The sequence below is a fragment of the Antedon mediterranea genome, chromosome 5 (assembly GCF_964355755.1).
Source record: "Antedon mediterranea chromosome 5, ecAntMedi1.1, whole genome shotgun sequence".
Lineage (NCBI taxonomy): Eukaryota > Metazoa > Echinodermata > Crinoidea > Comatulida > Antedonidae > Antedon > Antedon mediterranea.
In genome coordinates this window covers 1,411,206-1,438,832 of record NC_092674.1, presented here as the reverse complement: position 1 = coordinate 1,438,832, position 27,627 = coordinate 1,411,206, and the positions used below count along the sequence as shown (strand labels likewise).

The 27,627-nt window shown below is 32.0% G+C and overlaps 2 protein-coding genes across 3 annotated transcripts; one reads left to right on the top strand and one right to left on the bottom strand.

Moving 5' to 3' along the window:
• Positions 1 to 127: 127 nt before the first annotated feature.
• Positions 128 to 27,545, bottom strand: LOC140048574 (serine/threonine-protein phosphatase 2A regulatory subunit B'' subunit beta-like). Of its 2 annotated transcripts, XM_072093319.1 has the most exons (14): positions 27,522 to 27,545; positions 26,235 to 26,601; positions 21,088 to 21,267; positions 20,493 to 20,596; positions 19,953 to 20,055; positions 18,613 to 18,687; positions 6,865 to 6,951; positions 5,792 to 5,948; positions 3,755 to 3,806; positions 3,408 to 3,494; positions 2,766 to 2,910; positions 2,272 to 2,421; positions 1,999 to 2,117; positions 128 to 1,325 (listed from the first exon to the last, which is right to left on the bottom strand). In XM_072093319.1, the coding sequence occupies exons 2-14, from the start codon at positions 26,538 to 26,540 to the stop codon at positions 1,184 to 1,186; spliced, it is 1,707 nt and encodes a 568-aa protein (XP_071949420.1). In that variant the 5' UTR covers positions 26,541 to 26,601; positions 27,522 to 27,545; the 3' UTR covers positions 128 to 1,183. The 2 variants fall into 2 exon arrangements, with proteins under 2 accessions (XP_071949420.1, XP_071949421.1); XM_072093320.1 differs by lacking the exons at positions 26,235 to 26,601; positions 27,522 to 27,545 and adding an exon at positions 23,384 to 24,634.
• On the top strand, positions 12,887 to 18,462 carry LOC140048861 (uncharacterized). The gene is made up of 2 exons (XM_072093664.1): positions 12,887 to 12,993; positions 16,785 to 18,462. Exon 2 carries the CDS (start codon positions 16,795 to 16,797, stop codon positions 17,851 to 17,853), a length of 1,059 nt encoding a protein of 352 aa, XP_071949765.1. The 5' UTR covers positions 12,887 to 12,993; positions 16,785 to 16,794; the 3' UTR covers positions 17,854 to 18,462.
• Positions 27,546 to 27,627: the final 82 nt, after the last annotated feature.

Genomic DNA, 27,627 nt, shown 5'->3' with positions numbered 1-27,627 from the left:
GACAGACTTGCGAATTTTTCAAAAACAAATAATTTCTTGAAGGCAATTTTTGGAATAAAAAAAAGACAAGATGTATTAAAAAGTAGTTTAGTCAAAGGCATTTTGGAATTATTTCTATTTATTGGAATAAATTCTCATTTACAATTAACGAATAATATTAATTAAGTAATTATAAATAATGTATATTTCATTTTATATAAACAAAATTGAAAAATAATAAAAAACAAATAATGAAAGTGGTCCATGTCAGGCATGCAACTGATTACTGCAGTAAAACTAACTGCAACTATTTACTTCAGTAAATGCAACTATATAAATACAATAAATGTTATCCTGTTACAATCTTACAGACAAACTCTCATTCAAGACAACTTGTTGTGGACCAAACTAACAAATAAAAACAAAGTTTACAAATCAAAGATTAAACCTGTATCTAATGAAATTTATATTACAAAAAACTAATCATAAATTGTTAAAATGAGATTATTTGATCAATATTATTATTATAAGATACATTGTGTTCTGTTTTAGGAAACATTACATTGACATAACCATGATAAAAAGATATGATGTATAACCATTCATATGATGTATAACCATTCATATGATGTATAACCATTCATATGATGTATAACCATTCATATGATGTATAACCATTCATCATCAGCAGCAGGAATGCATCAAACCAAATATAAAGCTCTGTCTACACAATCAAACTAGTTTGATAAAAAAAGTGTGATTGTACCCAAATATGGTAGTGATATACCCAAATATGGTAGTGATATGACATCATGTCCATATTTGGGAACATCACATTTTTTTGTCATATATATAGTGTTGACAGAGCTTTACAACAAATGATATGAGGAATGTGAGTCTTTCCGAGCTAAATCTCCATGATTGTGACTTTGCCAGCTTTCTTCTTTCTAATTTTCACCCTAAATTTTAGATAAAGTGTTTCAATTTTATTTATTCTTTATCATTTACACAAAGATACTCAACAGGATTTTCACAATTTATTTGATGGCTGAGCGTGTAAGAGTCTTGCATATGATGTAGGTATGGACCTCAAGTGCAAACACTTGTCAACTCTCCTCACATCAATGGAACTACATCTCACAATAGTTCTGATTTCCCAACAAAAGCCTTGATTTTGTTTCTCAGAGTAACACCTAATTAGTCATCAACTGATTGTAGTGTTGTTATTGTGGTTCCATGTTCTGCTTTCTGGGGGCTCAGAGGCTGCTAATTTCTTCATTGCTTCATCAATTGACATGATAGCCTCATCATCCTCATCATCAAGCTCAAAATCGTCTTGGTATTCTCTATTGAATTTGAACAAAATAGCATATAAAAATAATTCATAAATGTATACTGTATGTGTAGTTGTACTAGACTTGTCTCAAGTTACACAAACCAACAGTGGTGTGATAGTCTATGAGTGAGATACCTATCTCACAAAGACCTGTAGTTATTTTGATTTTTGTCTTAAGTGAGCTCAATTATTATACGTATGAAACGCCATAATTGGCAACATATTCATCTTTTTACTAATTACAGTCTAGAACCTAGACTAGTGTAGTTGTAAAGATAGAGGGATTTCTCAAAACAGGACCATAATGTAACACAGGAGCTACATCTATACCTGATATATTTTATCCTGTATAAGATTCAAGATTCAAGATTCAAGAAATTTTATTTGTCCATAAAAATGGAAATTCACTTTGCTTGGTAGATTAAAACAACAATATTGCAACAATTTAAAAACGTGCAGTATTATAACAGATTAAAAATACAAGATAAAAATAAAATATGTCAAAAAAAGTTCTAGCTTAAATTAACTGTGTCTTTATTCTTCTGTATTTGGAATTTTAATACAGTATATCATGAAGGGCAGAATTCTTTCCATGATTGATATATATATCTACTTCTACAATAATTTTATAGGCCTATATATTGTATATGTAGGTAAAATGTTGAATATGTTGGTTGACTTACACATCAGTAGCATCTAAAGCAGACTGCTCTTGGCCTGCCTCCTCAGCTACCAACAATTCATATTCCTCTGCAGCATACTTTTCCCAATCTGATGGCTCAGCTAAATCTGTCTCTTCATTCTGTCATTTAAAAAGTTTTTGTAATAACACAAGTAGTTTGTAGATAAAATAAATTAATTATACTATATATACAGTGTCTCCCTTTTTTTTTTGTCATAGAAAAAGAAAAATTGCTGATTTTTTGTGTGCAAAATGAAATAAAAAATGTTGTTACCCTGATGTTTGCAAAAGGATCTCGTTGTTCATGGTCTAGATACTTCTCCAGATTGAAGAATGTATCAAAGAATATATAAGCTAATTTACAAGCTTTCAGATCACGTAGACTTATTCTGTCGCCCTCTAGAGGCTTTACAAGATCTAACATCTGCAAGAAAATAATATTATTATCAGATTAACGCCAGAGCATTATTAAAAAATGAATGGTTATGGGTTGAATGGGGAGTAGTATTCAATGAATACTAAGGCATTAGTAAGGTTGTACTGTTTTATGACACAACTGTTCTATAGATCTGTCTACACTATCAAACTTTATGTAACAACAAAAATGTGATGTGGCCATATATGGACATGATGATGGCATATCACTACCATATTTGGACATACCACTACTATAATTGGGCATACCACTACCATATTTGGACACATCACACTTTTTGTAATACTCCATCTTGAATCCAATTGGGATTGAACAGCTCTCTTCTAACTTACTTGGCATAAGCAATCCTCAAAAGGAAGAGTTTCAATTCCGAGTCCTTCCATTTTGGCAAGTTGCTCTTCATAAAAATACTGTAACTCGTACATTGATAAATATCCATCGCCATCAAGATCCATGCAACGGAACCAGTATTCAATGCTGCCAAGAAATGATATAACAACCCATTATTTTATTTCAAGTGCTTGGGATGGTGAGGCAAGTAAAGCTACCATGCCACTACTGTACAATCATGCAGCACCTCTGCACTACAACATGGCCACATACAATCATGCAGCACCTCTGCACTACAACTTGGCCACATACAATCATGCAGCACCTCTGCACTACAACATGGCCACATACAATCATGCAGCACCTCTGCACTACAACTTGGCCACATACAATCATGCAGCACCTCTGCACTACAACATGGCCACATACAATCATGCAGCACCTCTGCACTACAACTTGGCCACATACAATCATGCAGCACCTCTGCACTACAACTTGGCCACATACAATCATATATACAGTCAATTAACAGCAGGGTGTTTAAACTTTACCCTTATGTGACACCATACATAGAATTGACAAGATTGGGGTCATTTGCGATTGTGAGACCATCAATTACAATAAAAAGGACATACAAAATATACCTCATTGGTGTCTTTTTATCTTCTTCAGATAACAAGAACCAGACGAATTCTGTGTAACTCATCAAACCTTCCTGGACAGAATTTGAACTGAAACGATTAAAAGAAATAAAAGTAAATTTAAATTTAAACTTGTCTTGAAAGATGTACTAGGTTATTCAAAATGCACATGAGCTAGATGTGTACACTGGACCTACGGTTTATAGTCCTTATCCAAGAGGACTCATCACCAGAACCATGGAGCAAGTGAAGCTCGAACCCAGGCCAATGTTATGGCTAGGTATTACGGTTCCACTGTCTTAAATTTTAGGGATGAAATGCAATTAAGTTAGGAAAATAATTTCTTTTACCTTAGTACTGATCCATGTGAAAATATACTATCTATGATCCTGGTTGACAGAGCTGTGAAATGAACAAAACAAACAGTAAAACAGGAGTCAGCATAATTGAACAAAAGTACAATCTGAATGCTGGCCTGGGTTAAATTAACCAAGAATAATGCTTATTATTCAGTGTTAATTTTAAATCTCACTGCTCATAAAATAAAAAAAGTAGTAGGCTTTGGGTAAATTTGGGTTAAATTGACCATTTTCAAGTGTAGTGTGAACAATGCTTTAGAGAAACAATATAACTTTAAAAATAATACATTTTCTAAAAATCAAAAAATTTAACTAAATTTAATGAAAGAACGTCCTAACCTACAATTCAATGTACTTACTACATGTATACGGCATGCACTAAATATCTTGAACAAAGTGAAACATTATCTTAAATGTTAACAATGGAATCTTTCACTTTTGCTATGAACAAGGGGACACTTGTATGAATGATATTGTAATCATATTGTATTCAAACATTACAGATATTTAATATCATCATTATGATGTACTCTAACCAACGTCAACATGGCATTTTCTATTATGCCAATTTTTATTTATATTTAATACATTTACAATTTTATTGCATGAACACTTTATTATAATACATTTTACACTAATATACTTTATTTATGTAATAATTATAAAATTTGAGAGGCAGTAATACTGGTGTGCTCTCCGCTGTTGAATATAAATTAAATAAAACTGCTTGTATTCCAATACAGCCTTGGAAGAATACAATATAGTATTAGATATAGAATACTAGAGATGATTATTACTAACATTAAAATAATGACGATAATGATGTTGATGATAATGATAATGATGTGACAATAATGATGTCAATGATAATGATGATAATGATGATGATGATAATGATGATGATGATGTGGATGATGATCATAATGAATTGATATATTAGTGATATTAATGAAGATGTTGTGATATATCGCTATAAAGCACAATTTCTAGGTTGATCCTATATTTCTCACAGCTGTTTCTTGGATAAAATATTAATAATGTTGACTTGTTTTGTCAGTTGTCCCCCTAGGGGTACCCCACAGGGTATAGTTGTCCCCCTAGGGGTACCCCACAGGGTATAGTTGTCCCCCTAGGGGTGCCTCATAGGGGATAGTTGCCTAGTTGCCCATAGGGGGTATAGGTTGATCTATCAACATGTGTGATCTAATTGAAAAAAAATTGGTGGAAAGTTGGATTGGAAAAATAAATTATTAGGTGTAGTGTTGTAGTCAACTTGTGAATAATTGATAAAAAAACTTTACAAATACAAGGGACCACATTGTAATTAATTTGTATGTGTTGTTTTGCATCACTTTTGACTTCAAACTCCTACTACTTTTTTCATTTGTTTTTATTGATATGATATTGAGATGGTAAATAGACTAAATTGAAATGAATTACAGCTACAAAACTGACCGCTGACCGCTATGATTGCTTTATCATCCTCAAAGGGCAGCTGAACATTTTTAGTCTAGTGATTGGATTGTTTAACTGCCCTTGACCATGCTTTGCTATTGCTTATTTTGTTTGTTTCAAGTACATAAATGATATGGAGGGACTATAGAGTCTGTCATTTTCAATTTTCACCCCCACCCCAATTCCCCAGCACAGATCGCCATATTTTATAGTAATAATTATATTTAAAGCATATTTGACTTGTCTGTTTTTAATCTCTCGCTACGGCCTTACCACTGATATAACTCCAATTTATCTCCGATATGTTTTAATCCGATAAATGCGGAACAAGCTACTGTAAATCAAAATATAACTGTGACAGACCGCAATTTAAATCAGGTAGAGAAAAGATTGTACAAACATAGTTTTTATACCATTTATATTTAAGTTTATATCAGAACTTCGTCTGAATGGCTGTCTTAAGCTTGGATCACACTAGGACGCAACGCAAGGATGGAAGCTCAAGGGAGTTAACCAATCACAGTTTGGATGATCCATCATGTTGTGATTGGTCAAAGTTTCTTGTTAACCTACCATGTTCATTGTGTCTGCTCAAATCCTTCTTGTCAATAAATAGATCATGATTGGAATCTAACTCCCAAAATTTGCAATAAATTACATAAAAATGTTCATAAGAAAAAAAATCTGTGATTTGGTTGATATCATCTTCCTCCTCAAGTAATTGTAGTACCTATCAAAAGTATCAAAAAATATTTAAAAAAAATCAAAATTTGGCATAAATAATATTTGTCATAATATATAGGAGTAATATTCAAAGAGGATTGAACGCCCCCCCCCCCCCCCAAAAAAAAACAGATTAACAATGCTGTACATATATATATTTTTTTAGATACAGATACAGTGTTTATTTACATATTTATTTATTTCTCAGAGAAAGAACAAACATAATTTAAAAGCACAAACATCAGATAAGTTAAAATTATACAGAATATAAACGGTAATAATAACAGCTTTGGCCGAATACTAAATATATCAAAAACTGAATTGTTCCTTTGTTTTGGTTAATCAATCTTGATAATCTTTTCATAGTTAATTACTTGCTGGCTCAATATTTAGTTTTGGTAGTAAGTTAAACATGACCGGGTCAACTCATCATGCTTTCAAAATGTGTATTTTTAGTATGAAATACATTAGGGTAGTTATTGGGTAATTTTAAATTAAGTGAGAGATGATTTTGACAATATAATGAGGTCATTTGAAGGCCAGGTATTGTTGCATCAACTATAGTTCAGAAGTACATAAATAATATTTACAGTATATCATATAAATATATAAACACAAGGCACATAATATTAATTCTAAACCGCTCGGTGATAACTATACTGAAATTGAGATACTTTAGTAATTAATAATTAATTAAATTGAAACAACAGATGAGAAAAGTCTCAATAGTTTTCAAATGGTCAGAAAGTTGTCATTCAAAAGTGTGAGCATCATGTCTTAACCATCTGCAAACTGCATCCACATATGGTGCAGCAAACACAATAATATCATCATGATCAGCATGTGAAACTACCGCTATATAACTTTTACCAGAGGACAGACACCTTAAGGCAAGCGTAAACATTTATGTTTATTATACTCACAGACAAAATGTTAGAACGACGGAACTCTGGTAATGTTATCTTTCCCGTCCAAGATCGGTTAACAACATAAATAATTCTTGCTATAACCTAAAGGTAAAGAAATGAAAAATCTATTTTTATTTCACTATAGAGAAAACGAATCAAACACAATCTGGAAGAAAATGGTAATTAAAGGAAAATATATATTCTCAGTCAAAAATTGTTGCATAATTTCTAAAACTCTATCTGCAGTACGCTATCAAACTAGTTTGACAAATAAAGTGTGATGTGCCAAAATATGGTAGTGATATGACATCATCATGTCCATATTATATGGGCACATTTTTTTTGTCACATAAAGTTTGATAGTGTAGACAGAGCTTAATATCCTTTTTAAACCTGCAACAAGTAACAACTTGTAACCATGATGAGGTTGGCATAGTGTGAAGACAATATTCTGTGAAAGCACACCTATGAAAGGCCTGTTTTTATTCTGAGATGTTCTGAGTTGTTACTCTGCGTGTGTGTATTGCCATGGTATTAAACTTACCAATCAAATAGTGCGCAACTATATGCCTTTCTCATGAGATTTCACAAGGTTTGTGTAATGCATGTATGAAAACATGTAATAATTTGGGAGATCAAACATTGTTACGAGTTGTTAAAATTTAGGCAGATGTGAAAAAAGGGGTATTAAGCTATGTCTACACTATCAATCTAGTTTGACAAAAAAAGTGTGATGTGCCCATAATGGTAGTGATATGCTTAAATATGGTAGTGATATGACATCATCAGGTCCATATATAGACCCCATACATTGTTTTGTTTGATAGCATAGAAAGAGCATAGACTTTGGCTGCCTTATGTATTTTTACAGCCATGTTTTTTGAAAACAAAAAACTGTAATTAATAACTTAAAAACTTTCTACAATGAATACATCATGACAAAAACATTCAAGATATTTAATAATTCCAAACCAGAAATTTTCTATTTTACTTGAGTCTGTTAAAACAATCAAGGACTTACTGTGAAGTAAGTACACATGTTAACTTGAGAAAATCTTCACTAACTTTTACACAATATTTGTACATAAAACTATAGTGTAAAACCTATTATAACATGTTAACATGTTTGTACCAAATAAATTAATATATGAAAAACTAAAAATTAATCATATTGGGCCATTTATGGAGAACGCTAAACAAATAATTTGTTTAAACATGGCTTTTTATTGGATTTAGGATAATATTATAGCATTAGGTTATTGTTGATCCACATACACTAGATGCTGTGTAAGGGGATTATGTGGTGAAGCCTATTGAGTCTATAGATCAAAACATTGCACTAGGTCAGATCAATCACTCAAATCCTATTGCTGGGGAGACTGGACTGGAATACGTAAAAATACATTGACGAAGTTCACAAGAACCAATCACATTTTTTAATGTTGGATTTATAAAAAAGATAAACAATTAAAGAAAATATTAATAGTGGAGTCAAAGGAAATGTATGAATGAACTAATCTCGGTAATCTACAATCTTGTAGATTTTTTTTTTCTTTTTGACTATAATTCATATAATTTAGTTTTATAATGAACAAGTACAGTATAATATGGTTCCATTATAAATGTTTATGAAATCATCAAATTAAAATCATCAGTTTAATTCTGAAAAATTAATTTAATGAACATTTTTATCAGAAATGATCAGTAGTAATTGAATTCTTGTGGTCAATGACCTCTGGTGAACTTTGCAGGTAGCTAACATTGTATATTAATCTTATCCATCATCACCACAGGGTGTATGTCATCACCTAGCCACACTCAATAATAACATTATTGGTGGTGGTCAATAGGATGCTCTCCAATGACCAATGTGAGGTATATGGTCAATGGTGTCAGTAGGCCTACCTTATTAGTGGTAACACACTGGGGAATTTTAAACTGATTTTCATAGAATCTACAACAAAATACCTTGAACTTACTAGTGTAATTGGTCAATTTATACATTTTCATCGTTTTATTCAATTTCATCATTATTATCAGGGAAGAGTTATATGGTTTTATTAACCATTTTATTGTATAAATCACACAGAAGAGCAATCAGGTTGTAATTTTAAATACATTTTCTGGTAAAATCAAATTATAATGACCAGTTGGGCAACAAACTGGTTAGTATAATCTGACCAGTTTGTTATATTGATGATAAGATGAATATAGTGTAAAGCTCTGTCTACACTATCAAACATTATGTAACAAAAAAATGTGTAGTGTCCATATATGGACATGATGATGTCATATCACCACTATATTTGGGTACACAACAATTTTTTTGTCAAACTAGTAGACAGCAGTTTACATTTATTTTTAGGGTAATAAAATACAAATAGGAAATTTGAAACAGATATGAAATTTTTTTTCAAAGTATATTGAAATAATTACAATCAATCAATTGATTGAGAAATTATTATTGATTAAATGATGGCATACAAATTATAAGTGTTACGTTCATTCCTGATCATTCAGAAAAAAGGATTACAATTTCACTGAAATGCTGCAAAGATACCTTATCAAGTAAACTTTGCATGACTCCCATTGATACTTTGAAGGTTATGTTATCTCTTAATGTTATGAAACAAAACATTATAATATGTCATACTGTACATACAATAGCATTCCCCTTTGTATGGTATGATCAAACTAACATTACTACGGTTTATATATTACTGTACTAAACATATATACTTTCTTCATAGCATGTAATGTTACATGTGAACATGTATGACCGTCTGCAGCTACACCTCTGTCTACACAATCAAACTAGTTTGACAAAAAAATGTATAATGTGCTCAAATATGGTAGTGTTATGCCCAAATGTGGTAGTGATATGACATTAATGTGCTCAAATATGGTAGTGTTATGCCCAAATGTGGTAGTGATATGACATTAATGTGCTCAAATATGGTAGTGTTATGCCCAAATGTGGTAGTGATATGACATTAATGTGCTCAAATATGGTAGTGTTATGCCCAAATGTGGTAGTGATATGACATTAATGTGCTCAAATATGGTAGTGTTATGCCCAAATGTGGTAGTGATATGACATTAATGTGCTCAAATATGGTAGTGTTATGCCCAAATGTGGTAGTGATATGACATTGTCATGTCCATATTATGGGCACATCACTTTTGTTGTCATATTAAGTTTGATAGTGTAGACAGAGCTCTTAAGTACAATAAACTATCAAAATATTATTTCAACACATATTGCATCCATTCACATCTTCATTTATTTTATTGTCTTCTGTTCATTTTCATTTGGACAAAAAATTGGAATAAATTTAAGACAAGTATACTTAAATCAGGGAGTTGTAAAATAATTATTTTACAACTCCCTGCTTAAATTAAAGTCTGCTAAAAAAAGTATCATACTGTATTTGGTTTATTCAGATATTCCTTCATGTGTGTTTAATTTTATCTCAAGATGCACACTACTATACTAATTCTACAAGGTTGTTTTAAACACAATTTGAAAGGAACACACATAACTATACCCTGCAGGTATTCTCTTTTAACATAATAAAGATTTTATAGTGACATTGATACAATGGAAAAACCTGTTTGGGATGAGGTGGGCGTTCAACTAATGTTTATTGAATGGGTATTACAGAAAAATACCTGTTATACCACTCGCATCAGTGGGAGTGGAACTGAATGCTTAGTTTTAATACATTTTAAAACTTGTTCAATTTGTTTTACAGGTTTGTTTAAGTTTAAGAACACATTTATAAGAACACATTTATAAGAACATGATCACTTAATAATTTGAAAAAAATTGGAAGAAAATTAAACGGAAGGCTAAAAAAAATTGTACTAAGAATAGGTACCTAAAAACTGCTTTATAAATAGAGTAAGATTACTATATTATAGCTGTCATCATCATGTTTATCCAAATTATATAAAAGTGGGAAAGCTAGTTCTATTTCAATACAAGTTAATTAAAGCTGTGACAAAAAAATATATTGAAATGATGATGTCATACAGTATCACTACCATATTTGGGCACATCACACTTTTTTGTCTAGTTTGACAGTGTAGACAGAGCTTAAGAAATTTGTTTTGGGATTAAATTTGTTTTAATAGCTAGGGCAACAACTTGACATACGTAGGTCGGAAACGATCATCAATTCTCCTTATGGTTGACGACGTCATTTTCCCACATGATTGAGTGAGTGTTGGGTGCTTTCTCTATTAACTACAACAATTGCTATTGCTTAGTAAATAAGTTACAGAAAGACATCACTCCAAATGTGTGACTGACAGACCCTATTAGAATACAGTGTTAGTCATTGTACTATTAAGTACTTAGAAATGAGTTGAGTAGGCGATAATAGTAAGTGGGATTTTGACAAGATTTTTTCCCAAATCATTTAAAAATAAAAAACATTTTCTTGCATAATTTATGAAGTTAGAAGAGAACTAAATGTTACTTTTGACATGATTCAGTTTCTGGGACAGGTCCTGTATTCTGGGACAGGTCCTGTATTCTGGGACAGGTCCTGTATTCTGTGACGCACTCAACTTGTTAATCTACCAAGATAATCAAAGATAGCTTTGGATATTAGCGTATTAATCTGATTTAATGTGAACATGAATCGGTCGGAAAGAACTATATCAACGGATCAAACGCCTTAGAACATTTAAACAACAGAAATGACAACAACCCAGATTGTATCATTATTTAAAATTCAATTCTAAGCGCCCTTCTCATCATAATACCATCTGAACTCGCTGCTAACTTTATTAAGCATTCTGTTTCGTTTGTTAAAATCCCTAAGAGACACCTGAGGCAGTCAAGAAGTAAACCATTTAAACGTTGTAGAATTAGTTACAGAATGGTTCTAGTGAGAGGAAGAAACAAACCGTGCCTCTGAAGACAAGGATATACAATGGTTTAACTTGTTTGTTATCTTCCTAAAAGGCTTTAGACAGATCAATATCAGCAACCAATCACATACAGATACCACTGTATTCTTGTAAAAGACACACTTTTCAAAACGACTCCAATTGAAGACCATATGTCCAGAAACCAATTTCGTTGCCTTAAAAACATGAGAAGAAACATCCAGAGGGGCATAAGCACTTGCTTTTAAGTTCATAGGTGTTTAGCATCTGTTTGGTCTTTCCTTGCCTTTTATATTTGTTTTGTTTTTTCTATGTATTGTATATGGCAGAAATTGAATAAATAAAAAAATAAATAAATTTTTAAAAAAGTAAAAAGGACTTCAAATAAAGACCAGAGTGTTCAGAAACTACTCTCTTAGCTTTAAAAAAGATCGAACGGACACCCTAAATTTGAAAAAAATTGAGCAGCACTTAATTTCACAATTTTTAGGTCCCTGATATTGATAATGAATCGAACATAATTTAGGCCGTCTGATATTACAGTATAGTTTCTTTTCTGAAGGACACACATCATTTATCACAAGATAGAAATAAGAAAGTGTAACAACTACAGTACGTGCATTTTGTCATGAAAAAAATTGTAAAATATACAAAATATTAAACCATATCAGTCAGTACTAGTATTATGTCTATTGATAAAGTCCACCCTGAAATTCTATCACATAATAAAATTATGAAACAATATACAATGCAAATTCACATAAAGATATTCAACTTTTGAGGCAAAACAAAGATTAAATTTTAGCAAAAAACATTGTTGTAAAATATATCTTATCTTAAATAATAAATAATTATCAGTATGGTATCATAATTCAAATCAGGTAACACAATCCAACTAAATGAATCTGATTGGTTAAACGTCACTTAAAATTTACTAAGCACAGCATCTGATTGGTTAAAAGTCACTTAAAATGTACTAAGCACATCATCTGATTGGTTGATGAACTAAATGGGTGGGATTAGGTTAACATTAACTTTTTGGTAAACTCAAAGAAAGTTTCCAATTAGTAGATTTGGAAGAGAAAGCTAAAAATGCAATCTGATTGGTTTTCATTGGCCTTGGGACGGTCTAGGGTAAGCTATAAGGCTGTTTGTTCTCTGTTTGTCACTCATTCTCAATTCATTCATCTGTTAGTTGTTAACTGGTCCACTTCTTCCAACTGTTGGATCTCACATTTATCACAGGTAAGAAATACACTATTATTTATGCCATGTAATAATATTGTATAGTAGATAAGACATGTATTAAAATTGTGTACAGTATTTATATTCATGTTTTAATAATTTTATTATGTTTTTAAATTCTGTATCTGGAACCCTCTGCCAATAGACTTAAGGGAACTAAAGTCGATAAATCTATTTAAGAAAGGTCTTAAAACTTACTTCCCTAGGCATTAGAATGTGAAGCGCCTTGATCAATTTGGAAAGGCGCTATACAAATTATATTACTATATTATTATAAGATATTTATATTTGAATGCTTAGTAATAGTAGTAGTAAATAATAAGATATTTATTTAAATGCTGTATTTTGTATTTATTTTTGTTTGTATTAATATATTTTTTTAATGACTTTGCTTGAAAAAAAAATTAGATAAATATACTACTAAACTTTTGACTAAAAAATAAGGCTGTTTTCTTTTCAATATTTTTTGTGTAATAGTTGAACTGCAACCAATTCCCTGCTACAACATGTATATAACATTACCACTACAGTGTTAGTTTCTTTAGTATTAAATTATTTAGTTGTCAAGGAAAAGTGTAGCATCTAAAAAAATCTTTTCGCAGCAATTAAAAAAAATAAAAGGGTATACAAGTACAACTATTAGACAGAACACAATCGAGAATTTAAAGTTTTATTTTCATTGTTCAAGAATCTGATGAGTTTGAAAATTTATCAAATTTTTCTTCAATTAGTCAAACTTTCTTCCAACTCTTAATTTGGAGTTACCCTTGTTTTACTTTTATCTGATATCATTCAAGGGATATCCTAGTATTTGAATTACTGTAAATAAATACTGTAAAGTGTAGGTATACAGTAGCCACTGTTTAAAGGTAACTTAATACAGAAGCCTGCAGGCAGGTCTACACCCATTTTTTTTGGAGGATGACTAAAAACGTTCTCCTAAATTGATTTAACATTTACCTATTTATCAACACACAATCGACACAAGTTAATAATTTGAAGCTTTAACACATGATTTTATTATGATTTCCCCATAATGAAATTTTTTCGTCATAAGTTAATGCTTTTTTTTTTCTCTGGGCACTGCTCAGGGGCTCCCATAAGCTCCAGGGCCCCTGGGTGTAGCCAGTAAGTGCTCATAGCAGTTACGCCACTGTATGTACACAGTGTACCTGGGTGTAGCCAGTAAGTGCTCATAGCAGTTACGCCACTGTATATGTACACAGTGTACCTGGGTGTAGCCAGTAAGTGCTCATAGCAGTTACGCCACTGTATATGTACACAGTGTACCTGGGTGTAGCCAGTAAGTGCTCATAGCAGTTACGCCACTGTATATGTACACAGTGTACCTGGGTGTAGCCAGTAAGTGCTCATAGCAGTTACGCCACTGTATATGTACACAGTGTACCTGGGTGTAGCCAGTAAGTGCTCATAGCAGTTACGCCACTGTATATGTACACAGTGTACCTGGGTGTAGCCAGTAAGTGCTCACAGCAGTTACGCCACTGTATATGTACACAGTGTACCTGGGTGTAGCCAGTAAGTGCTCATAGCAGTTACGCCACTGTATGTACACAGTGTACCTGGGTGTAGCCAGTAAGTGCTCATAGCAGTTACGCCACTGTATATGTACACAGTGTACCTGGGTGTAGCCAGTAAGTGCTCATAGCAGTTACGCCACTGTATGTACACAGTGTACATGGGTGTAGCCAGTAAGTGCTCATAGCAGTTACGCCACTGTATGTACACAGTGTCCCTGGGTGTAGCCAGTAAGTGCTCATAGCCGTTACGCCACTGTATGTACACAGTGTATATCCAAAAAACACTTGCTAAATAACTTCATAAACAGGTTAAAGAATTAAACAAAATATAGTAGTAACTTTTAATTTTGACATGACCCCTTAAAATTCTTAATAAATAATATGACAATGCGAGCATTGTTTTGATTCTATTGTTAATCATACATGATCATGTATGTAGGAATAGACATGGTATGTCAATTCTTGAGTATTAACTACATGTGTTTATTTAGATAGGTTTAGCTTGGACCTTAGGTGGTCTAATTATCACCATAGTACATGGAGCTACCAGCTGATTATGCTAATTTAAAACATGATGCATCAACACTTTCTATAATTGATTAAATCCTTTCATCAGTTCATTTGACACATTAATGTTAACCTTTAGGTATCATGTTTGACCTCTGGTATCATACTGTATATAACATTTACAATATAGTTTGGTGGTTAATGTGCTTGCCTTCCAATCTCAGGTCCTGACCGTAGTACCAACTCACAGCTCTTTCAACTCCACTCCCTAAGCCTTAAATTTTGTATTCAATATTTCAATGAGAGGCTACTCACAAAGGCACAATAACAAATATGAGCTAATAGCAACAGAAGGTAGAATAATATAAAAACAACAAAATCTAAATAGTAAATCTTTTGGTATCAAATAAGACTTTAAAGCTAAGCTACAGGCATGAATTTTAAATATAATATTTGGTTTATTGTACATAAATCAAATATTTGTAACAGAAATCGAGACGAAAAAACATGAATTTCCCTTAATATGGTCAAATACAAAATTTGGCAAAATTCTTCCATAAAAACCAGAAAGACTTTTTTTCAGTAGTTAGGTAGTTAACCTAATGTAATAACATGTCTGTTGACTCCCTAGACGGTGAAAAAAGATGATGGATATACGGTGGATAATTTTTGCTATAGCATGAAAATAAAAAGCTGAAGTTGAATAAAAATATCAGAAATGTAATATTCAAGTTATATTACCTATATTTAGTCATCTGATAACATTTTTTACCACACCGTTTATTTTTCATAGCTTTATTAATGCCTCTCTATTTACAAAATTTGTGTACAAAAGAATAGAGATTTTACTGTGTAATTTGAACTATCCCCCCACTGATAAGAAAGTGCTTATTTTCAACAAGCTCGTGTAACACAAATAAAATCCCAAAAATTATGAAACATAGGGGAAACTATAGATCGATAATTATTGGAATGTATGATCACTAGAAATGTTTTGCCCGCACCTGGCCTTTAAAAGCATGATAAATCATAAAATAGTTTATATATCCTGTAATTGGCAAGTTATTTCGCTGTGAAATAACAAATTTTACAAATTAAGAGAATTCATAATTCAGAACTTTGTTTTCTGTTCAAAGCAAACCTCCTACTCATTATTTCAATATCCTGACAGACAGACAGCTTAATTTACATCTATTAACACCTGTTGACATTATTTACATCTACTGTATTAACACCTGCCTTTTAATTGTTTTTCCAAAGAAGTCAACTTGTAATTAGGTCAATAAAATGAAAGGTGCAGCCATGTAATTAACAACTCAGTTTATTGGTTTGGCAGGCAGGTCAATTTCCTGACCTTTGTTGACTTATATTTGACCTAATCACCTGACCATGTTTAAATTAAAAGTTTCAATAGATTTTCTTTTGAACACAAACAAGTTCCCAATCAGAATTATATTTATTAAGTTAAGTTTCCATAAGACAAACTATAGAGGGCAGTATTAAAATACACTTAAATCTCTGTCCACACTATAAAACTAGTTTGACAAAACAAGTATGATGTGCCAAAATATGGTATTATAATATGCCCAAATATAACATTATGTCCATTTTTTATCACATAAAGTATGATAGTGTAGGCAGGGTTTTAGATTCATGAATCATAGATTATTATTTCTTTAAAATATTACTTACAAAAGGAATTGCAGCATAAATTAACTTTTTATTTTTTTAAATTTTGTGCAGATTTCTAAACATGAATACATTTTGGTTAATAGTCGTCAGCAATTGCCTGTTGTTTGTGGCAAGAGGCTTACCTGTACCAACTGGTGAAACATTAGCTGCAGACGAATATGAAACGCTAGCAATAGTGGAAGGACAAGGCGACGAGCTTGAAATCGAACACAATGAACAAGTAGTGACAATGACTGAAGTGGAAGAAATGGTCACCGTGGTCCTAGAGGTAGAAGACTCAACAAATGCACCAATGGAATCAAGCTCAGAGGAAGAGGTAGAGGAGATTGACACAAAGGAAGGTACAGCAGCAATCACATCAACAGAATCTAGCTCAGAAGAGTCAGAGGAGATTGAAACAAAGGAAGGTACAGCAGCAATCACATCAACAGAGTCTAGCTCAGAAGAGTCAGAGGAGATTGAAACAAAGGATGCTACAGCAGCTACAATTGCAGCAACAGAATCTAGCTCAGAATCATCATCATCGGAAGAGTCGTCGGAAGAAGTTGACACAGAAGATGTGACAGCTACAATTGCATCACCAGAATCTAGCTCAGAGTCATCATCTGAAGAAGAGCAGGAAGATGCCACACAAGACAAAATGATTCGCCCTCGCACATCTTTGCTGTTAAGTACATCAGACAGTGAAGAAACAAAACCAGAAACAGCTACACAATTAGAAGAGGAAGAGATTGATCAGGTATCCACTACAGAAGAAACTGAAGAAATTGAAATCTCAAGCACTGATGCCACGACAATGGTAGAAGAGATCGAGGAAAGAATCGTTGATGAGGTCGTTGACCAAGTAAAAGAAGCTGTTGAAGCGGCAGTGGAGGAAGCTCTGGAAGGAATGGTTGAAGAAATTGTTGAAGAAGTCGTTGAAGAGGTCATCGAGGAGGTAGTGGAAGAAACAGAGGAAGAGATAGCAGAGGAAGAGATAGCTGAAGAAGATGTGGTTGAAGTGATCATTGAGCTTTCAACAGATTTGCCAACAGAGACCATTCATCCTGAAGATGACAAACAAGCAGAGGATACGGATGTCCATGAGGGCGGTAACAATGGTGGAAAGGTCAAAGTTTAAACACTTTAAATGATGAATTTTTTCCAAGTAACATTGATAAAATGCAATATGTAAATCATATGTATTACTACGTACTAACCAATCAATTTGCCACTTAATTCTTCTTAATATTTATTTTAATTAATCAAAAAAAAGTAAATTTATAAAAAATGATTTTATAATAGTAATGTACACCTGGTACCTACATATTTTAACACCAAGCACTAATAATGTTTTTTTAAATATCAAAAACGGTCTTGTTGCTTGATAACACTTAATTATGAATTATTTTGTACCTTTACTCTAAAAGACCAAGATATCTCTATAAAAAAACTTTTAAAATAACTCTAAACTATAAATTATTAAACAATCCATTGGCTGGATGAGTTTTTGTATTTAACAATTTATTTATATAATCTAATTTTCTTACGTTTTTCAAGTAAATAAACGAAACTTGACAATGTCTGCCAAGTAGATGTTCTGATTTATTTCCTCCAAATGATTTATTAGTTGCGATAGAGGGCAGCAAGCATTTTAGTATTTTATCACATTTTTTACCTGTAAAAATGTTTATCTTCCAAAGAATTATGTTTTATATTCTTTCAAAACTGAATAAACATTTGTGAACATTATAATTGCTTATTTTGTTGTTTTTTATATTTTAATTTGTATCGTAATCGCATTGAGATTAAAATAAAAATTGAATAAAGGATTGAGAGTGAGACACACAAAAACAAATCCTAGAAAATCTGGAAGGACGGGAAGAAATGTTCGACTTACCGTGTGGATATAACGAGAATGGAATTCAGGAGCATCCTGCAGGAATGACAATCCAGGATGAGAATTTACCACATCCTGCAAAACAAAGCAAATGATTGGCTAATACCGTATATCCTCAGGTATAATCCCACCCCCTACTTTATGTCTGATTTCAAAAACAGGCATATCCCTGGGTGGGTATAGTCCCAGTATTCACTTTTGGTCTGGATGTAGGCCACTCTCTAGATAGTTCATATGAGTTTTTACAAGAAATGCTTTACCAATAATTTTTTTATTGAACCAGGCTTTCCCTGGTATACTTCATGTTCTAGAGGCGTGGGATTATACCAGAGGATATACGGTAGTAATTTAATTCATGTTCTAGAGGCGTGGGATTATACCAGAGGATATACGGTAGTAATTTAATTCATGTTCTAGAGGCGTGGGATTATACCAGAGGATATACGGTAGTAATTTAATTCATGTTCTAGAGGCGTGGGATTATACCAGAGGATATACGGTAGTAACTTATTACTCTACACTTATGTACTTTTGATTCTTTAAAATTCACAAAAAATGGAATGGTAATTGATGATAACGAACAGAATAAAAGATGATAAATATTATGATGATTATAAATGATGATGACAATGGTAATGACATTACATTGGTCACTTAAGTGACGTTAAATGACTTTTAAACTAAAACCACATTCAGACTTCTGTGACAAAAATGATGAAGTCTCCTTTACAGACCACTAAAACAACTTTGGTCAAAGGTCGGTTCAAACAAACTGGAAGGAGTTGTTTACCGATGGGGTGATTGAATTGAGACCAGTATCAAGGGGTGTTCTTTACCTGAATCATTGGGTACCAGTCCTCAGCTGATATGTAATTGAGACCGGTATCAAGGGGTTTTCTTAAATATTTACCTGAATCATTGGGTACCAGTCCTCAGCTGATATGTAATTGAGACCGGTATCAAGGGGTATTCTTAAATATTTACCTGAATCATTGGGTACCAGTCCTCAGCTGATATGTAATTGAGACCGGTATCAAGGGGTATTCTTTACCTGAATCATTGGGTACCAGTCATCAGCTGATATGTAATTGAGACCGGTATCAAGGGGTGTTCTTTACCTGAATCATTGGGTACCAGTCCTCAGCTGATATGTAATTGAGACCGGTATCAAGGGGTATTCTTAAATATTTACCTGAATCATTGGGTACCAGTCCTCAGCTGATATGTAATTGAGACCGGTATCAAGGGGTATTCTTAAATATTTACCTGAATCATTGGGTACCAGTCCTCAGCTGATATGTAATTGAGACCGGTATCAAGGGGTATTCTTAAATATTTACCTGAATCATTGGGTACCAGTCTTCAGCTGATATGTAATTGCACTTGGGTTTGACTAAAAGACGAAATAATCTTGAACTATCGTCATGGCATTCAGAAATCACTCTGTAAGAGAAATTACAAAAAATAATGTTAAGTTCAGATGCAATAAATATAAAAGATGGCTCAGAAACTGATAAGGTCAATTAGAGGTCAACTTTTAAATGCACAAATGGGAAAAAGAAATATAAAAACAAATTTCAATGTTAAGTTCAGACTCAATAAAAGATGATTCAGAAAGATGATGTTGATTGATAATTAATAAATAAATAATAAAATAGTTTCTAAAGCTCTGTCTATACTATCAAACTTTATGTAACAAAAAATGTGATGTGCCCATATATGGATGTGGTGATGTCATATCACTACTATATTTGGGCACATCACACTATTTTGTCAAACTAGTTTGATAATATAGACAGAGCTTAACTTTATGCAATCGAAAGGTGCTGCAATTGGTTGAAAAAATGAATATACTGTACATTAAAGAATGTATTACAAACCTCTGCCACATTGTTACAAACATTTCTTGTGTAAGGGGTACATCATCCTTTCCTCCAGCTGCGTGATAGAGGGCCATCCTCCAGTATTTAGGGCAGCCACATGCCTGTAATGAATGATACTGTAGTAATAAATATGAGGTCAATGACTTCTGATGATTTCTGTATTTGTATTTTTTATTCACACGATAAAACAAAAAATATTTTAAATCAATAAAGCAAACTGAATGCATGTATCCTTACAAATAAATCAGTTTTGTCGTAGCATTCAAAAAATCTGTCTCAAACTTTAGAATTTGACTTTAAAAAAATATATTTAGGCAAGGATAACCATAAGCAAATTTATTCACTATCCTTCTTAACGGTGGTAATCTTGGGTCATATACAAACATATACACAAGATGCTCTACATAAACAAAGTCTTATTACAAGTCTTTGGGTGTGGAGTTTCTTGTCATTAGAAAGAAAAAAATCCTGACACATGACAGGACTTGACCCCAGGACCATTGGATTGGTAGCCAAACATCATAACCACCAAGCCACAATTCCATAATTGCATAACTATAATAAAAGTGAAAATGTAGGCCTACCAACATACCAATGTTAACTCATCCATTTCATGTTTTCTAATAACTTGTAATGATCTAAAAACCTCTGACACTTTTTCCAACACCTTTTCATTTACCCCCGCGTCAACCGGTCGGCCGTACGGAAAGTAAAACTGTGGAACGTTTACTGGTTGCCGGTTACTCTCAGCTGCTTTACGATCTTCAAAAAGCTAAAAAAAAAATAGATGACATAACATTTATTTTTGTTTTGATATTAATGTAATCCACTGGACTTAGTACTAACTGGATGAATGAGAATATTCATATCTAATAATTATAAATATTACAGAATTTTTGGCTTTAAACTTTAAACTCGCACGGACTAATTATAGTTTATTTGCAGGATATGTTGTATAAGAAGTTTTCAATTATATTTTAGAATTATTAATTAGAAATGCATTTAATCTGATTGCTACCCTTTTTTTTCATGTAATAAACATTACTGTTTCAATACAATACAATTTACTCAGTACACATACAGTATGAGAGATAGGTAAACAAATTAATTCTTGGCCCATTCAAACCCCAGAAAAAAAATATATTTGAGGTTTTTTAAAATGTTTAAAATCACAACATTGAGATTTAGTGAATAGGTGCCATGTGTGTCTCAGAGTTACACACAGTGTCTGTCAGGAAATGATTTAAGCTGTATGGATCTGTAGACGGAGCACAGGCAATTTCACTCCTTATTTGTACATACAGTATCAACCAAATCTCTTCCCATTGTTCCTAAAGGGTGTCTAGAAACTTAAATCTTAAGCTCTGTCTATACTATCAAACTTTATTATAACAAAAAAATGTGATGTGCCCATATATGAACATGATGTCATATCACTACCATATTTGGGTATATCACTACCATATTTGGGCACATCACATTTTTTATAGATATATCCATATTCAAATTTGGTCGGTTGGTTCCTACTATCAATTTAAGGTTTTACTACTAGCAAAAAATACAATTACAGATTAATGAATTTGGATAGAACATTTAATTGTCCACTAACTTTCTTAAGTTTGGTAGGATGGTACTTATTGCACCAGATAAGATCACACTGGGAATAAAACCCTTGTAAAGTTTGTTGACCTTCATATCCCACATGTACACATAAGTCACTACTGGTGGCTTACCTTGTTGTAATCACTTAATAAGTCATTACATGGAACTAATTATACCATCTTTTTTAAGTTTCAACTTAGAAAACATTAGTCCATGTGCCTGGTCACTAATATTACAGTACCATGTTTTTATCCTCCATACAAGGACATTATTATTATAACCATTCTGTTTATTATTAAGAATTACTTACAATTGCAGGATTTTCCCGAATAATAGTATTTACTACAAATACCATACACAAAAGATAATTTTTTTTATTAATATAATAATCAAAATGTTTAAAAATAAATAAGAAAAACAAAAAATTTCTAAAATGTAGTATCACAACTTAACTATCATACTTTGTGATGTTGAGAGCAACATTCCTATTCACACGAGAAATTCTTTGATAAATATTTAATGAGTTACAACTTGTCTTTTGTAAAGGCTTACTACATACATGACAATTACATTACTCATCACATCACTACATGTGATGATATTATTAATGAAGTAGTTGGCTTTGAAAAACTTTTATAATAAAAGCACTTGTATATAACTTAAGTAAATATATTGCCATTTACATGTTGATATTTCGGACCATGTTACTATAAATAATACAAAATTTTCTTTGTGTTAACTGTTATTTATGACGTTATTATTGAACTATTTTTCTTGTTTTTCTATAGGCTGTTCTTTGTCCACAACTCTATTCATGTTTCCAACTCAACATTTCAAAGATAGTTTGTTTACTACTGTATATAGTTTTAATGTATTGTATTGATATTTTTAATGTTTTATATATTGTATGTGTTTTTAAGCATCAAGGAAAACCAATTTCATGTTCGCCTGGTTGTGTTCATGACAATAAAGATTTATCTTATCTTATCTTATATAAATTTTGCTAAGCAAAAAGTACACTGGGCTTTAATAATTAGTTAATTCATTCATTCATTTTACTTTTATTTCAGAAATGGATGTCTACAGTTACAAAATCAATTGCATTTAAATAAGTTAGAAAAAACTAAGCTAATTTAAACTCATGCAATGATGTAACTACTGTGTGGCTGGGGACCTATTCAAATTCTTGCTGAAAGGTTATCTTTTTATGTTTTGAATTGTGCCACCCACCCCTAAATTTCTCGAGCTACATCTGTGTCATGATCATAAATTTGATGAATGCCTACCTTGATATTGTTATTAGATTTACTAATGATACAATTTTGATTAACATCCAGAATTAAATCTTTGGAAGTAAAAACATCAGAACAGAATCCGAAATGAACGGCGTCACACGGCTTGCCAGACGAGTCTTGCTTCTGAAACGGACAAGTCTTATGAAAATGGTGAACAATACGAACCGGTCGTTGATCGATGAAAAAACTCTCATTAATGTTGCGAGATGAAAATACAAGGTGATATGGTGCTGGCTGAGGACATGTCTGCATATTAAGAATGGCTGGCATTTACAAAACACCACAATTACACGTTGAAAACGACTATTTATTGTTCAATAACTAATAGTCCGGTTGCAGCAAAAACCACAATTAACAATCAAGAAAAACAATGTTAATGACAAAACAAATTAAAAAACTTTAAAATTCTATAAGAATAACAGCAATACAGTTGACATGTTTGTAGGGTATTAAAATGCATAATGACGTTGATACAATTAGTTTATGCAATAACGATGTGTAGGACAAAATTGAAACATGAAACACAAAGTGGGCTTTAGTCTTTGACACAAAATGCCTGCAAAAAATATTTCAAGTTCTTTGAGTAACAGCTACATTTAGTGTTTGTATTGTAAGAGTTCATACAACTAATAAACAGCGTATGCAATCATTGATTGGTGATTCCTTAGAATCTAAACAGTCACACCATGTGTCAATCATTTCATCACCTTACATACATGACAAATTACATCCTGGATTGGAGTCCAACATTGTACAAAACCACAAATAAAAACATCAATCATCGCTGATGACATCAAATCAATTGAAAAGCTTTCTATTGCAGAAAAAAATCAACAAAATCGTCTTTGCTTCTCTGGAAAATTATAAACATTGTTGCTAACAGTTAACGTTAATTGATGCAGTACCCATGTAGTCACCATCAATATAATACAAATTCACTTTTGATTCAACAACAATAAAAAAACAAAATATCAATGATTGAAGTATGTCCTCCCTTCTGATACTAACAGTATGCCTCTTTGTAGGCCTCATGTACCAGCTGTTTCACTTGATTCATAAGATCTCAATGGCCTTAAAATTTACCATTTGGACTGATCCACTCTGCTTGCTAAAGCTACAGTATAGGCCTAGATGGCATGCCCTTATAAGGAAGCAAGCATGATGAGAGGCCTATGACAGAAGTCGGTGATTAGATCTGGTTACCATTTGTAACATCATCATCTTTCATTTCATAGTCTATTTAAAATCGGGTCATTAATAGATTTTAACTAACAGTTGTCTCCGCATGTGGTAGCCTAATTTATCAAATAATAACAGTGACAGACAGTCAATTATCTAATATTGCACGATATCAAATTATTGTTATTATCTTTATTGTGTCATAAAATTATCCCCAGAAATTCTGCTAACAATATTTTAATCAAAGTATAGTATTGAATAAATAGAAAATTAAACAGTGTCTCTAATGTGTTATATTAAAAAAAAAAATTGTAATAAAAATGGTGCATAATGTTCAGTGATTATTATTATTATTAATACTATTGGAGGCTATTTGAGTGTAGGATCAGTACAGTATGTGGTAATGTTAGTGAGTAAGAATGTTAATCACTTTGACCTCAATCAACTTTTTGGGTCATGTGACAAATACTGTAATTGAAAGTTGTCTCCGTGGAAACAGGAAACAATACATCTTTAACTAGCAACATAACGTTTATTTAAGTACAGTATCTATGAGAGAACAAACAAAATGTTGCAGTGACTGGTTTTTCCAAGAAAAAAGGAAAAACCATTTTTCGATATTTAGTTTACCAAAATAATCTTACAAAAAGAAAAAAAAATGTCCGTATGGTCAAGTAGGGAGACCACAGGGGGACCTGAGTATGAAATTTAGAGAAAAAAAATTAGTGGTGGGATTATACTCAGATAGCATAATAATAATTTAATATTGGTGATTTTGTGTCATAATTTAGCTTGAATTTAATTTGTAGGGAATGGAGCATGGATTACATTATCAAATATCATTTCTCTTGAAATCCTAAAAATGTCAAATATCTTTTATTTATACAAGCATAAACAGAACATCTTTTACAATAAATGATTTACTTGGTCGTTTATGTGTTTAATATTGTGGCAGGTGATAAATATAAACTGTTTTAAAGTAAGACCGCCGCCTGAGGAATTTGAGCTAGATTAGAACATGCCTGCAAGCTAGTAAAATTCCTATCATGCCAATTAAAGAGCAATATCAAACTCTTTAGGGTCAAGCCTGAAAAGACGAAGCAAGTTTAATCTTAGCACTTAGCACGAAAACTTAATATCTTATTTATATCAACGAATGCAAATAACTCAACAATCATTAAATGCTTACTAACTTTAATTAATAAGCTTGAATTTCACAAATGTGTGGCACTATTGTACTGTATACCAGAGTATGCAACATCTAGTGCCAAATAAACTATCTAGGGTTGAACAAAGTAATAATTATATAAATTCCTATGTATTTAATACGATTCAAGAAAATGAGCTATTAGTAAATTACATTAGTTATATTGAATTAAGTCACTAAATACTGTCTAATGATTGGTCAAATATTTTGGAATGTTCTATTATTATGTTAGGGGTTACAATTATTTCCTTCAAATTAGTCAGTCTAATATTTAAACAAAATACTGTTTTAATAATTTTCTATGAACACAAGATTGGATGTAAACAGCACAACAATCATCTTTCATTTTCAATACATAGATTTGTTGCAGCATTAATAAAATAAGTATTAATTTCATACCATCATGTTAGGTTATTACTATACTAGAATTAATACAATGTGTGGTTTGTTACTTACCTTAGCAGTGAGTGACTTGGATAATGATGTTGACAGTTTGTTAGTGCTTCGTCTCCGAGGACTTGGAGTACTGTTTGGAATTGGTGAACAAGGAGGAGTTGTTGGTGATGAGACCCTGAGTAAGGGTGATGCAGGGCTACCATGGCTCTTATACTGAAATGCTGACGACGGAATGTAGTCTATGTTTTCTCCCTTTTTGATGAGTGATAGGTTTTCACGCAAGGTTTCTTGCGTGTCCGCTTCACTCAACCACCGTAGAAATAGTTCATCGATTTTTAGACGTAGAAGTGGCTTTAATTTTCCCATGATTTTTGTTTCTACCTCATGATTGAAAAACACAACATTAAAACCAATTTTTGGCAATCATCTGAAAAAATAAAATTTAATTTTGTTTGTACTATAACATTGATTCAATATAAGTTTACAATGGTAAACAACAAGTGCACTTCCTTAAAAAGAAACAATAATATTAATAGAAAAGTTCAAGTTAAATAAAAGAATCATTAGTATTTAGAATTAGAAGTATAATTTTATACACATTGCCAATATAACACTTATCAGTAACTGAGCATACTTTATAAAGAACATGGCAAGGCATTGGAAATATTAAAAATTAAAATAAAAACAAAATTAACCAAATGAATGAGTATTGCCATGGCATGATACGTATTAAATTAATATATTATTTATTATATATACTATCAATATTAAAAATGAAATTAATTATTCATTAACAATAATAATGAGCCATTTTTGTAAACCTGCAAGAAAATTTATAAATATATAGCAATAGGCCTAATATAGCCTAAAATATAATATTTATTAATACTGTAGTGTAAATCATTAAAATAAAATGAAATTTATTTTTATTTAATTTTCACATCATCTCAACATCACTCATCAGTATTCATAATGATAACCAAATACTATAGGTCGAGCTACTGTCTTCATGGCTACAAGTAGGCCTAAATGTATTAGCCCTCCCCCGACGTATTATTACTCATGGTTTAGCCTCTAGGCCTACATCAATTCCTCATTTTTGACAGTCAACAGAGAGAACGTCTGATGGAGTTGAGCTTATGATGAGACAGACAGTCAACAACAAAATTGTCAACGACGTGGGCCTCGATATAAAAATAGGCATAAATTTTACAGACACATTATTTTTAAAATCTTATAATGCGTGGTTTTTAATAGAATACTTATCTACCTCATACAACTCAGAATACTGACGAAATGTGCTTATTTACATGACAAAAAGAAGTCGAAGACAATTAATTTCGGTACCTGGAATTTGTAATTGGCGACCGGAAATAAACATAGAGTTGAAAGTTTAAACTAGCTTTGAAATTATGAATCATTTATTGCTCTAAATTGTATTTTTCTAATATTG

Coding starts and splice junctions, on each gene's coding strand:
- LOC140048574 (XM_072093319.1), bottom strand. CDS start 26,540: ATGGGAAAATTAAAGCCACTTCTACGTCTAAAAATCGATGAACTATTT. Junction 3,495..3,754: donor TCACATGGATCAGTACTAAG/GTAAAAGAAATT, acceptor TAATCGTTTCAG/TTCAAATTCTGTCCAGGAAG. Junction 2,422..2,765: donor TTGAGGATTGCTTATGCCAA/GTAAGTTAGAAG, acceptor ATTTTCTTGCAG/ATGTTAGATCTTGTAAAGCC.
- LOC140048861 (XM_072093664.1), top strand. CDS start 16,795: ATGAATACATTTTGGTTAATAGTCGTCAGCAATTGCCTGTTGTTTGTG.